The sequence below is a fragment of the Taeniopygia guttata genome, chromosome 4, assembly GCF_048771995.1.
Source record: "Taeniopygia guttata chromosome 4, bTaeGut7.mat, whole genome shotgun sequence".
In the NCBI taxonomy this organism is placed as follows: domain Eukaryota; kingdom Metazoa; phylum Chordata; class Aves; order Passeriformes; family Estrildidae; genus Taeniopygia; species Taeniopygia guttata.
Window position 1 is genome coordinate 58,757,807 of NC_133028.1, and position 14,869 is coordinate 58,772,675.

At 36.8% G+C, this 14,869-nt stretch overlaps 1 protein-coding gene across 4 annotated transcripts in view; it reads left to right on the forward strand.

The window, feature by feature from the left end:
• The window catches only part of ARHGAP10 (Rho GTPase activating protein 10), a 136,724-nt gene that overhangs the window by 62,444 nt on the left and 59,411 nt on the right, over window positions 1-14,869 (forward strand). For all 4 annotated transcript variants that reach the window (XM_072928716.1, XM_072928717.1, XM_072928715.1 and 1 more), the window contains exons 8-13: window positions 1,636-1,765; window positions 3,028-3,134; window positions 4,763-4,857; window positions 7,843-7,924; window positions 8,942-8,984; window positions 10,309-10,374. In XM_072928716.1, the coding sequence (XP_072784817.1) occupies window positions 1,636-1,765; window positions 3,028-3,134; window positions 4,763-4,857; window positions 7,843-7,924; window positions 8,942-8,984; window positions 10,309-10,374 (523 nt within the window). The remainder of the gene's footprint in view (window positions 1-1,635; window positions 1,766-3,027; window positions 3,135-4,762; window positions 4,858-7,842; window positions 7,925-8,941; window positions 8,985-10,308; window positions 10,375-14,869) is intronic.

A 14,869-nucleotide genomic window follows, 5' to 3' on the forward strand; every position in this document is an offset into this window, starting at 1 on the left:
AAACAGGTGAGGCTGCATTTTCAGAAAAATAAAGGTGCTTTCAGAAAGCAAAAAGACACATAAGCATGCATCTGGAGCTAGGTGGTTTCCTTAAAACACATGTACCAACTTGGATTTTAAACTGTTTTTCAGTGTTTTAGCTTGGACAGGTGTATATGTAGAGAAAACCAGTTATTACCATGACTGTTGTGGTTTTGTTTGCTCATTTAACAATTACCAGTGCTTTTCAGACCAAATCAAAGAGTTTCTTGTGTCAGGTTGCTTCGTGTCATATAACTTGTGGGTGGCATGGTTATTTTCTGATTGTTTTTGCTAATATTATGATAAATATTTCTCTTCCTGCTGCTTGCAGACTTTGGAATAAGTGACATTCAGGAATAATAATCAACTAGACTTCCAAGTTTTTTAGTTTGTTTTTGCATGCTTCTGCTTGTGTGTGGTCAAAGCATTTGGCACATATATAGTCTCAATCTGTATATACTGTTGATGACCTTCCTGATACTTTTTTCCTCAATTACCACAGAAAATCCTCTACTTCCTGATGCCAAGTAAGAGTCTCATGAATGAGGCCAATATATGTAATAATATTTTTCTAAGGAAATTTCAATATTCAAATTTGTTTTGCACTCAGTATTTCACTTCTTTCTGAACAGGTCAGTGCATTGTTGCAAAACCTGCTCTAGCAGTTGTAGTGTGCTTTCCACAGTCACAGCAGCTGATATCTAAACCTCACATTGATTTTGAAGAATATCAGAAAACTTGGAGAGTAAACACATATAGCGCTGTAGGACTACGTGTCCTAAAATGGCCTGGATCATTGTCTTTTTTTTTGTAGGTGTTTGTGGTGGGTTGTCCTTGGCTGGATGCCAGAGGCCTGCTGCTCTATTTCTGCCCTCCTTAGCTCTAGAGTTTGTGGATCAAGAACAGGACAGGAAGACCAACTGCAGACCAATTAGGGGCAAAACTGACTTGACTGGGAGAATTCAGTTTAATTTATTACCTGATTAGGGCAGGATAATGAGAAATAAAACCCAAATCTTAAAAACACACCTTTCCATCAGCCCTCCCTTCTTCTCTCAGTGGAATGAGGGTTATGGTCAGTTCTTCACATGATACCTCTACTGCTACTTACTCCTCAGGGGGAAGACTCCTGACACTCTTTCCCTGCTCCAGCATGGGGTCTCTCCCACTTGAGACAGTCCTTCACGGACTTACCCAATGTCCATGGGGACTTCAGGGGAATCTCAGCTCTGGCACCTGGAGCATCTCCTGCCTCTCCTTCTGCACTGACCTTGGTGTCTGCAGAGCTGTTCCTCTCACATTTTCTCTCTCCATTCCCTGGCTGCATTTGGCATTGTGTGGTTTTTGTCTCTTAAATACATTATCCCAGAGGCTCTGCCATGGTCACTGATGGGTTCAGCCTTGGCCAATGGCTGATCTGCTTTTGAACTGTCTGGCACTGGCTCTGTGGGACATGGAGGAAGCTTCTGTCACCTTCCCACAGAAGACCCCTCTGTAGGCCCCCACCAGAAAAACCTTGCTGTGCAAAACCCACTGCATGATTCGTAGCAGTCAGGAAAAGTAAGTCTTTCTTCCACTCTCATTACCAAAGGGCTTTTTGCTGTCTCATTTTAGACACGAAATCGTTTTGAAGGAACAAGGTCAGAGGTAGAGGAGCTCATGAACAAGATCAGAAGAAATCCTCAGGAACACAAAAGAGCAAATCACTTCACGATGGAAGGCTACCTCTATGTACAGGAAAAAAGTAAGGTGTATTTTGTATTCCACAGTGCCCATATTAAGCATACAGGCAAGTCTTGTCTCTACAGGTAACATGATGATGCAAAGAATTTACTGTTGATTAAAGGGTCGTCTAAGTATATTTTCAAAGTTTTTAACAGCATTGTTACTGTGGCTCATAAAAAAAAATACTGAGCTCAAAATGTGACAGTTTTTAGTAAAAGTGACTGAATTCAGGAAGTTTTGTTTGACCAAAGAATGGATTTCATCTTATTTTTAATCCCTTACTAATGACCTCCCCTAGATCTGTCAAATGTTCGTTGTCAGCTAGCAACATGAGTTGTCAAGTTAACCTCTGAAAATTTGGCTTGTTAAGTATGATGAAATGGAGTGTCATTTCCTTGATTCATTGATACAGTTTCATTACCTAATTGTGATGATAGGGTCAAATAAAGCAGACTATATGTTAGGTAGCTGGTGTTAAAATTCTTGCTGTGAAGGTGCATGTTGCATAAATCATACCCTGTCAACACTTCAAACAATTATAAATCTTTCTCACACTAGTAAAAAAGCCAAACAAGATGCAGAGCTCTTGTTGCTCAAGGAATGACAATTTATAGTAATTTATTATTTATTTTTAAACAGTTTGCATAAATCATATTTTTGAGATATGTGCCCTTATAGAGTGAGAAGATTCATTTACTGACATGATTTTTTAGGAAAAGTTAAGTAATAGAAGTGTGGAGATACAAAGGGTCAGAATCCAAGTTTGAACAGGTTGCACTATGGTACAAATCTCAGCAATATTGTTTGCAGTAAGCTGGGTTCTAAAAGAAGTGTCTTCTGTCTGGGGTATGCACTGATTAATAGGAGAGAGTTCTGGTGTCAGAAGTTGTGATCAGGCCTTAATCATGAGGTTGTTTAGAACTTAGAGTAATTGGTGGTTATTTAGATGCCAGGTGTAAATCTATCTTTCTGTGTTCTTTTAAATAAAGTCTCAAGGGAGTATTTACTATAGGGAAAAATTTTGTCTGTAATAGTGAGAGAAAGATACATTAATAATTCTTTCCATTTGTCATTAAACATAAGAGTAAAGTATACCATGCATCGTATTTTAGAATAATAAGCAGTGGTTAATATTTGTATGATGTCTTAATTTGTACCTTTGCTTTAAATACTGCATTATTAGGAATTAATTAGGGCTCTAAGTATCATTTTAGAAAGCAGGAGAAGAGAATGCAGAAACTGGAAAAAGTACATACTATTTGTTGCTTTTGTATTATGTAGGGCCTGCTCCCTTTGGTTCCAGCTGGGTGAAGCACTATTGCATGTACAGGAAAGAGACGAAGAAGTTCTCCATGATTCCATTTGAACACAGATCAGGAGGGAAAGTTGTATGTATATTTATGTATTCTACTCTTAGAGCTGTCCTGTATTAAGATCAGAGAATGTGTCATTTAAGATGTGTCAAGTACTTTACCGTCCTTGCCCATTTTTTTCACCTTTCCTCATACAATTCAGTCTGCCATTGAAGGACATTAACCTGAAGTAGTGGATGGATTAATAGATAAAAATTCTCCAAACTTTCCAGTTACTTCCTTTTAGAAGTCCAGAGGACCTGGCATGGATAACATGCAGTGTTTCACCATTTAGAATCTTGTTTATCCATGAGGCCTTTAACTTTCTAAAGTATAAATCAGGAAAATATAACACACCTAGAAATTTCTTTATTAAATTATTCAGTTGGAGTTTTCTTTTGGAGATGTAAATACTAGAAGTGGGACTTGAAAAGTGGATAGGAATGTAATTTTTACTGATAATTGAATGTAATTTTAGATATCTTTAAAAGCATCTGAAATATTCAAGACCCAAGACTTTGTTTATCTTTAAATGGCTTTAATTCCTATTGAAATAGTTGGGAATTGATTACCTTTAAAGATGACACATTAAATGAATGTATTGATAGGGATGAAATGAATTTTGTTGCAAGGAAATAGGATATCTGAATCTGGAAACTAAGGCTGGAGTCAATATGCCTCTAAATGCAGCACCCTGCCCTGTCTTCAAATTTGGTTAGGAAATCATGTTGTTGGAATTTTATCAAGTTATTATGTCCTATTAGTTTCAGCAGAGGGGAGATGGCTTTCATAATTTTGAAATTATGTGTATTTACAAATCTATTGAATTTTAAATATTTTAAAAGCTTTGGAAAACCTGATGTACTGAAAATTAGTGATATTTGGTTTCCTTAATCACTTCAGTACTTCTATGAATTTTTTATCCTAGTTTGTTCTAGTTGTAATAAGCCATTTTAGTCAGTATAGTATATAGTATGTGTGGCTGAGCATTCAGCATTCTAAAACACCTGTTTCTGCTGTATTAAAATATCTCCCATTTAGAAACCCCTGCAATTACTCCTTCAGTGACAGCCTTTTATGTCTGGAGATGCTGAATAAGACAATAAATAATTAAAATTTGCAGTTAATCCTGATTTAATCTGGTACAACTCAGGCAGCATTCAGAGATGAGTTTGTGATTCTTCTGTAAAATAAGATCCTAGTGTTTGTTTCGAAGAAAGGGAGAGTTGGTTCTGTAAGACATGTTACAGATAGTAAAGAACACTTCATTTGTTCTGGTTAGCATAGCCTTTAGTATGACCTTTACTATGGAAATCACTGTGACTGACATAAAATGGGAAAAGTCTCTTTGTGTGTTTATATTGTAACCAGTACAAAATATTTTTGTTAGTTTAACTTACTGTGTTACTGAGTCACTCTGTAAAGTACCAGCTAAAGTGGACTCAATATTTTTAGTTTTCTGTCCCATAAAAACATAGAATTTATGTTATTGTGTAGAAAAGTGAATTGCAAACGTGGGCAAATTCTTTTGCAAGTGTCAGTTTTCAGTATAGCTTTCGCCGTTTAATATAAATTTACCTTACTTGCCTTGTACAGCTGGCTTACTGGAGCTTATAAAAGCTTACAAGAACTGGGTCAAGCTTATAAAAACTTTCTTTTCACAGGGTGATGCGGAACTCTTTGTCCTTACATATTGTACCAAAAGAAATACAGATACAATAGACAGGCGATTCTGTTTTGACTTAGAAGCTTCAGACAGGTAAGCTTGTGAAGCATCCTGGGAAGAGCTCTTTTGAAGTAGTAATTGAAACTACTGCAAAATTACTGCTGCCTTTTCTTCTGATTTCTTCAATCCTCAGTTAGAGTTCCAATGGGAATGGTCGCTGGAGGAGCAGGCAAGCACTGTCATGGCTCACTGGGTTTTACCTCAGCTGTGTGTAGCAGAAGCAGAGAGGAACTAAACTGAAATGTAGACATTACCTGAACTCACATTAAAGAAAAGCACAGAGTTAAGAGGGACTATTAAGAATTATCATAATGAAGAAACATGACTTAAATTGAAGTACATACAACTATAATGAAAGACTGATTACAGTAATAACTTACATAGTCATGACCACGCTGTATCACAGTCCTGTGTTCCAAAATTATGGGTTGCCCTGTTCTTTTAAAAGTTTTAAAGTTCTTCTGAAAGTTTTCTATGCCTTCTAATGTTTACATATTTCTACTAGAGTTTCTCACACACTGTCATGTAAATAATGATTGTTTTGTATTCTTCTTTGTGGGAGGAGAGAATTGATAGACTTAGTTTGACCAGTGTGGTTGGAGAGGTGGCAATTTCACCCTCCAATCCACTGTCACTTTTAGAATTCTATATATTGCGAGGTCAGAAATTTTCTCTTTTGCTTCCTTTTGCTCTTTCTATCTTTGTGTATGTGCGTGAGTTATTTCATGTCCTAGTGCAACAGATATGCTGGATTTTCAGATTGAAATAAGTTTATTGGGATTTTGAGGCTTTTTGTGTCTGGTATAATCATCCACTGCATCTTGAACATTGTTGCCACTGTCTTTTTGAAGCACCACTTTTTGCTCTATTTCTAAAGAAAAGACTTGCTAATCTTTTTCTCTAAAGGACCTCAACATTTTATAAGCATTGTCTTTCAACAGTGTTCTAGTTTTCTTTTATTTATGAAAGTGAGGGTATCCAACTTCATAAGATACTTCAAATAAATGAGGCTGTGGTAATGCTACATTCTTTGGATGCAGAAATGGAATTAAATGCTAGATATAAATTAGTGGATTGCTGTTGAGTTTTTGCATCCACCCCCTCTGAGCTACTTTTAATCTATATGTTTGCTCCTTACTTACACCAATTAACCACATGCTAACTTATAATATAGTAGGTCTTCAAGTTTTATGGAATTTTAGTTGTGGTTTTTTTTTTTTTTTTTTTTTTTTTTTTTTTAACATCAGATTCTTAGTTTTTTTCACTTCAAAAGCAGCAGGGCCAATGCTCTCAGGCCCCCCTGTCCTGATTGCTCATGGTCTGCAGATATTTTTGTGATTATATGCTCAAACTTTAATCAGAGTCTATGCTGAGGTTGTGTGACCAGTTAGACTTGCCTGAAGCATGTTCATTCCTACAACAAGTAAAAGGTAAAGGGATGTAATACTCCCTCTGCATCAGAAAACTTCTAGCCCACATGGCAGATGAGAAGATGCTCGTTTACAGCTCAAGTGATGTTTGTCATTACTCTACAGCGTGGTTTGAACTTGCATTTTTGAGTTGAGGAGGATGTGGTTTAGCTGTGTCCCAAAAGTATGAAAGGGAATAAAGATTTATACTCAGGCATCAGCTCCTCTTGGGTCAGTGTATTGATTGGTCAGTAGGGATAACAGATTTCAAACTGTCTGATAAAGTTGCTAAAAGGTAGCATGAGAAATGTCAGTCTGTTTGCCTCTGTGTGTCATCTGTTTGGTGGGGTATCTGGAGTTTATACAGAGAATGATGGAGAGCAGGGTTTCCTTGATGCTGCAAAACACTTTTTCATTCTCTTCTCTGGTAAAAGGGGGGAAAATCTAGTTCCTCTTTCTGTCTTGATATAATAGATACAATTTGATCTGCTGTGACCTTGATATCAGACATTTTTCTTTTAATAATATATGTGTGTAGTACTGAGATGTTCCCATGGAGATTAGTTCTATGCTGCAGGCCATTAGCTTGTTTCCTTGGTATCAGTTCAGGGCACACTTATCCCTCAGCTTGTCCAAGTTAAAAAAATAACACAGGGATTGACAGCTGGGCATGGATTTTCTTCAGTACTGTGCTTTGGAAGGAAGCAAGGTCATAAAATTTTAGGGATGACTTAAGTAGCAAACATTCAACCTTGTGTGTGACTGAAGCATAACTTTGAGCTAGCTGAAAATTTGCATATTTTTCTTTCAATTTCTTTAAATCCAGATATTTATGGCTCTCAGGGTGCTAAGATTCTGGTTAAATATCTGGGAAGTGATACTTTTTTCTTTATACTCAATCATGTTTACTTGCAGGTGACTAGTGGTAAATGTACAGAAATTTAAATCTTAAGGAGAGAGCAGACATCTTCTAGGATAGGAAAAAGTTATTTTATTGATAAAGAGCATTATCCTTCTGAAATACTTCCTTGATTTAAACTTTTTCTAATACAGGACAATGAGGGAAGGTTTTGTTTCCTATGACTTTGTTTTGAAGACAAATAAATGATATTTCATGCAGCATATACTGAGTTTGATGTATTGCTTCTAGGTTGATACTCTGATACCTTAACAACTGTAATTTAGTGAAAAGAACTAAATGGTTTTAAGCTATGATCATTGTTGCTGCTTTAAAGATGAAGATTATATATTGACTTAACAAATTCCAATTTTTCATCTAAAAAAATGCTAGTCCAAGTTTATTTACAATTCACAAAATTCAGTAACTCCAGCAAGTGTTGGAATCAGCAGGTGATCAACAATGAGCTATTTCAAATTGTTTGCAGATTACATTAATTTTCCTTTTTCTTGCCTGTTCTGCCAGTTTCTTACTGTATGTATCACTTCCATACTTTTTATTTTCAAAATCAGCAGTGTTCAGTTATTAAGCAAAAGAAAATGAACCCTGACTTTTAGTGCAATGGGCTTTTGCTTGTAGTTAGAAATAGAATTTGACAAACAGTTTTTAGTTGTTGGTGAATGCAGTTATGTTATGTTGGTACATTTGCAGGCCTGGAGTTCCTATGACGATGCAGGCATTTTCTGAGGAAGACAGAAAGCTGTGGATGGAAGCCTTGGATGGAAAAGAAGCTGTAAGCATCATTTTTAAAATATTTTTTTTTAGTGTAATGGGGAATTCTCTCATCCTCTGCTTTCTGATCCCATTTATACTTAATAAACTGGCATTAGGTAGTTTGCAAAATGATAGATTCAATGAATAAAGAATAAAAGTGAAATAAAACTCAGGAGAGATGAGTAACTTGGTAAAGTTCAGTGTAGATAACTGCTGATGCTGATATGATAATTTTTTATTGTAATGTAATCAAGTTTTATAAATGGTTTCCCATCCCAATTATAATATTGGTGTTGTAGAAAATGTCTAGTATAAGCATGTTCACTTAGTCTTATGCTGACATGCTGTGTTCCAGTGGCAAAACTTGCATGAGTGAGTTACATGGTGTTATTATTATATTTTTTAAAACCAGATCAAAAAGTTCTTGTCAACAGGACTGAGGTTGCACATGAATTTGCTTATTTCTGCCTCTCATCAGGAAATGGGTCTGAAATGCTGAATTGAATCACACTATTTATTCTTACAATGATAAATATATTGGTCTTATGGGCCAGAAATGATGGGGTTTTCTAGGCAATGACACGGTAACGTGTCTGCCCCAGTAGTTGTTTGATTGACTCGTTGCACCAATCTGGTTTCATTTGCAGACGTGTTTATTGCCATGACACGTTAGCTGAGTTGGACTCTCCAATAAGTTTAAAACTTCTGGGAAACCCAAACTGGAACATAAGTCCCAGGAATCATCACATTCTTAATAATTTAAATGACCTTGAAACTGTGGGAATTTAACCTGCAGAGAAACAGGAACGTGGAGCACACAAATCCCAGTTAACTGGCTACAGCCATGGCTGTAGCTGACATTGTTCTGAGGGGGCACAGACCTCTGGTCCTGCTGTTAGAGCTGCTGGTGGTGCTATGTTCTGGCTGTAATCAGCTGTATTCGTGCCTACTGAGCATTAATATTGAGAGTATCTTCTTTTTCTGGTTTCATGAAAGTCCTTAAAATAATTTGTCTTTTTTGCTCTTTTTGTGTTAGCTGCTCATCAACTTGAATAGAGTGAATGCAAAACGGGAGGGAAGTAAGTATTTGAATTAGCATGAAGGCTGATTTTGTTTATCTTTCTCAATTTTAAAATATTAAGGTAATTTTTTTTTTCCTCTCTGGAACTTTTTTTTCCCTTAATTATTTTGCTTTTAAATCTTGAGTTTTGACTATTACTTGTAATTTTTGTAATTACAAGTAATCATTTAATTGTGCAATTAATGGGTTTTCATACTAACTCAATACGTATTGTTTAGGACTGGACATAAGCTGGAGAAACAGTCTGATTGTTTTTGCCAATTTACTTCATGCCTGAAATTGATTCAAGGTTGTATTTATATGTAAATGCATCACAATTTCTTAATCCGGATTGCATGTACATTTCTGTTAGAATGTGAAGGTATGGTTTTAAAACCAGTTGCAGCTGTAGATCAAGATCAGCAAAAAAGCTGAATTTGTGCATTTAAAATACAAACCAAAATATGGAAGTAGAAGAGATGGCTTTCTTTATACAAAGAAGAACAGTAGCTTTCTTCTGTTGGCAAAGTATAAGAGTGAAAGTATAAGAGTGAAAAAGGTATCCTCTTTTGATTATGAGGCAATTTATGCTTGCTTTTTTAAAAACTTGAAATTGCTGATTCAAGCTGGATCCTGGTGTTATTAATATAAATTTTTGCTCAGATTTGTCTTTTCATGATGCAAGACCAGGTCCCCAGGAGCAAGAAGGCCAGATGTCTGGGGGAACGGCAGTTTTGCAACATGAGCTTTTAAATGAAGTTTTGATGTGAAGAAAGAGTAAGATAGGAACAACAAAGGAATGCTGGAGCTCAGCTGTTGTCCTGTTCATGCATCTGCTTTCATGTAGTCAGATCATTAACTGCTGTGAAATGATATACATATGTCCTGTATCTATAGTGTGGGAATTTCTTTGGCTGAGGGTAGGACTCAGTAAAAACCCTGCTGTTGATAATTATGTTTTTTCATCATAAGTACTTCCTTGTCCCATTTGGTGAACTCTCTCAGATGTTGTTGATGTTGCAGTAAGTACTGTTAAATTCCATCTTGCATCTGCCAACATGTGTAACTAATCAGAGATCCCATTCTTCAAAGGATGCTGCTGTGAACAGATTCACTGAAGCCACTATCACCAGAACAAGCCTTTACTTCAGCTAGGCAGGCTCCTGAAGGAGAAAAGCAGAATTTCTCTATAAAAAGTGATGTATTCTTCCAATTTCAGAATATTTATAGTTTTGCCTCAAAAGTACTAGCTTTATGATTAAGTCCAGCCTTATTTTCAGTGAAAGACATAATTGTAATGGTGCTTTAAAACTGTTGAACCCTTTTTATTTTTTTTTTTGTAGGTGCACAGTTGGATAAGATAGGGTTCACCATCATCAAAAAGTGCATCAGTGCTGTTGAAACACGAGGTAATGATCAACAGAACCTGTTTGTGGAGAGGGGGAAGCAGCTGGTCTGTTGAACAAGGTGGTAAAGTCTGCTGTAGATCTCTGAAAAAGACTTTACCGTGGAAGACATTTCACTGATTACACTGACCAAGACAGGAGTCTGTCCAGTCTGTCCTTTTATGCATGGTTTTATTTCCAGAAATATGTTTGCCAGAAGCGCTCACAAGTGGGGAATAACACCTCTCTTGACAAAGGGAGCCAGTTTTTGTGCACAGAAGCTAAGAGAAACTTGTTGTGTTTTGTAGGCATTGCTTGCACCTTTGCTTTGCTGTTTGAACAGAGTAATTTATTTCAGTGTTTCATTTATGTTCAGGCTCTTAAGGCAGAAGAACAGGAGCTGAGCAGGCACGTGATTAACAGAAAGTGTTGAAGTACTTTTTATGGACTTAGTTTCGCCTCATGGACAATAATGCTATCAGGATTTATTGTTGCATATATTCAACATATATGTTGCATATATTGTTGTACTTCCAGAATTGGAGATGGAGGAGAGGTCAGTGTGCAGACAGTATTCAAGAGGTATTTGGGTTTGATTTTGGAGAGGCTCTGCTGAAGTGTGTGCTGACCAGCCACTCTGAGGCTCGCTGCATTGTACATGGCATTGTGTGGAGAATCAGCTTGTTTGGCTGTGGTTTTTAAAAAAAGAGGTGAAGGCATGAAAGTAGGTGAGATTACAGGATATTTCTTAGTTTGTTAAGAGATGTTGTAATTTCTCTGTGTGCATTTTTGTTTTCTCCTAAATTGTTCACTTTCCTTCCTACTCTCAAAGGGCACACTTAGAATTTTTCACTAACTGGATCTTTTTTTTTCTGTAAGTCTGGCATTGCACAGGGCAGAATACTTACATCTTTCTGTGTATCACAGTCCAGCTGAACTAAGATGAACAGAAGAGCAGGTTCATGCTTACTGTCAGTGCAGCATCTTACTGAAAAACAGTGTCTTCCATGTATGCCTTTGTGAGACTTGAAGTTTTGCATTTAAACAGCAAGAAGTATCTGAAGTCCTTTTTCTCTTAGACCTTTTTGTATGAGTCCTGATACATTAAAGATGTTATTTCAGATTAGGCTATATTCTATCTGATGTTATTTTTGTACATTCTGTTCTTTTGACTATTTTTTCAGATAAGTTTGCCTGTCTCATCACTTTAAAATTTCAGTTACTGGCATTTACAATCTGAATATTTGAGCTGGGAAACATTGCAGATAAAGCTGGTGTCCTACAGATAAGTTGTCTTCACTGCAAAACCCTGTCTGACTATAGTCTGGATCTTCTCTTTACAGTGAATTAAGCAGATTTAATAAAAAGGGTGGCATGTGCTCATGTAATGAAAGTCTAGTTTTGGCCTATAGTACAGTTACAGACTACCTTACAATACCTCATGAATTCTCCTTACTATAAGCAGTGTGGATTATATTATATTTTGGTTTATTATTTATAAATGTGTTAAAATAATTTTCTTTAAGTTGTGGGTTGATTTTCTTTTTCTAATACCTTACAAGAAAGGTGAAACAAGGACACACAACTGTAGAAAAAAATGCAAACACTTTCTTTATGAAATGACTATTTGGAAAAATGTTTTTAGTTGCCTTTTTTTTTTCCTTCAGGGCTGTGAGTGGATAGATTAAACTGAATGGAGATTTAAGTTCACTCTGTCCTTTATGCCTTGATTTAGGGGCATGTAAGAAGGCGCAAAGTACTTGTGTAACCCTCTCATTCAAGACAAATTGTGAGCTTTTGTGGGTTAGCAGCATTTCTCCCCATTGTGGGGTCTGGCTGAAACATACTTGGGAAAGAATTAAAGTTCCCCAAGTCTATGCAGACCTTGCACCCTTGCTGTTGTATGTACGCAGCCTCTGTAAGATATGCAGTCAGTAGAGCGCTTTGTGGTAGTTACTACCAATGAAAAAGACTTGTGTCTTGTGTCTATTAATTTTGTTTCAGAAAGTACGCAAAAAAGAAAATAAATCAGTTTTCAATTAATATTTCTCATTCTGGAGTTCCAAGAATATATTTAGGTGAGGTACTACCTTCCAGAAACTCAACAATGTACTTAGTTTGGTTTCAATCCACTTGATTTTTTCCATTACATTTCAAGCAGTCATTGATGGTTTTCTGTTTACTGATTCTGAACTTAACATCAACTGCATTTAAAAAACAAAACAAGTAAACAACTCCAAAACAAAACAAAAAACCTCTAAAGGCTGATGTCTGCTGAGCTAAACAAATGGAAGGCCGGGAGAGCATTCAGTTGTTTGTCTCAAAAGAGTGTGGACAAATAGCTGCAGATGAAGAAAATCCATCTCTCAAGTGGCAGAATTTTCTACCTGTACTTTTTCTTGAAAACCATTTTCGCTTGGTTATTTTACTTTAATGATAACACATCAAAAGCAAGTTATATTCAGCAGGAGAAAACAGGACAGATGCTTCTTCAGAGACGGTGCTTGTGTGCCATGTTTTTATCTCTTTTAATCATAATGGGTGTGAGGTTGGCGTGGGTGGGAAGAGAGGACAGTCTAGTGTGGGTGGAAACTGAGAATAGTCTTGTCATGTCACAGGAGAAGTAGTCTGGTTTTCAGAGAGAGAAGAGCATAACAGAGATATTGAACATAAACTTGTCAATGGTTGGATATTTTTTTTTTCTCAGTTATGTTCCCTTTTATAAAGCCAAGAAGAGAATTATTTGCTCTGAATGAATAGAAGCACAAAAATTAGTGTCTTTGTTTAAATGTATGTGAGCTTCTGATTCAGCTTTGCCTTGTAAGAGATTGGCTGTGCTTCACTGGTAGGCCATGCTGAGGCATCAGGACATGCATCCCATCTCTCACATAATGAGCACCATGCTGGTTGGATGTGCATCTATGTTTTGTCTTGGAGAGAGCATTTTGGGGTTCTCTTTGGAGTATTTCGTTTATTATTCTCTACTGAGAATAATAGAATGGGGTAGATGTTTATAGAAACATCAAAGAGCTGCGTGCTCCACTAGTAAAGGCTCCGTGCATGTTTTTGTGTGCAAGTAGCTGGTTGTACCTTCTGAGGGGATGTGATGGGTAAAGTTTGCCAGAGCAGTATTTGTCTTGAGCTTAGTACTAGCGGAGCTGCCAATCTGAGCTGCAGAGAAAGATGGCAGCATTGAGCTGCATGACTGGCCTGGCTGTTCCTCAGGCAGAAAGTACATGGTGAAGAGGGAGTAGAAAAACCTTTGCAAGTGACATAAAACCCTCTGTCATTACTTGGAATTCAGAGTGTCACTTGTATGGCTGTTTCTGTGCCATGGATTTTGGTATAAAAATTTGTATTTGCAGCTATATTGCAAGTCTGTGTCAGTCCCATGTACAATGCCAGTTGCAAAGTAAACTTTCCTACTCCATACCTTGCTTACAATAGTATAAATTACTATCTTGCTTTCAATACCTTATAATTCTAAGCATGCTTCACAAGCTGTGTCTGTGTGCCAAATTCTGTATCAGGCAGCCAAACATCTTGAGATAATGTAAATATGAAGGAAGTTGTGCTGTGGGGCTTTACCATTCCAGGTTGCCAATAGTGGTTGAGCTGGCAGACTCAGCATCTGAACCCTTCAGCATTTCAGGCAGTGGTAAGCTATTCCTTGCAGTGAGTCATCCTGTCAATTGTGTTCTGTAAACGCCAAGCATTATCAGTGTTGGATGTGCTGAAGATCTGAAATGTGCAGACTTAATGAGAAGTAGGACTGTTTCGAACCAGGTTTGTATATTTTAAATACAACATCATTTGAAAGTATGGTTAAAGGTATAATCTCAAACTATGTTAAAATTAATGCCTCTATTCACTCCTTGATGTCTGCTAGCAATTACCTATGCTTTTCTCAGGTTGATGAATTTGAAACTGATCAATTATCTGGTAATCTCTATCACAGACTCATGATTATTGCTGGAAGATTGTCATAGTTTCAATACTGCCATTTTCTAGAGGCTTCTGCATTATCATGTCTGTTTTAATACTGAGGAATATGTTTGACCTTGATTATTTCTAAGCCTGTAAAGGTATGTTTGGGGGTCAGCACAGTTGGTTCCCCCCACTTTTAATGTTAGAAACATAGGAAATCACAAATCAACTTCTGAGATAAGCAAAAGCTGAGTGTGGCAGTATTTTTCAGCCTTTTTTTCTTGCATATGATGCAGAAGGCTTGTTCTGTGGTACTGGAAGTAGTAGAAGACATTGTATAAAAAAAGTGTGATGCATTTTGGCAAAGCTTGATGTTAGTTTGGTACCAGAATTTTCCTGGACACCTCTGGGAAGTTTGAAGCAAAACTATTTGCTGCTCTCAGGACAGATTTGTAGTATTTGTAACATTCTTGTTTGGAGTGTATCAAGGACTATATTGTTGAGGTTTTTTTTAGTGTCTTCAAGTGGTGCATAGCATGCTATCATACTTGTTCTAGGGATCACTGGAAAACTTACTTGGTTGTGTTGATAA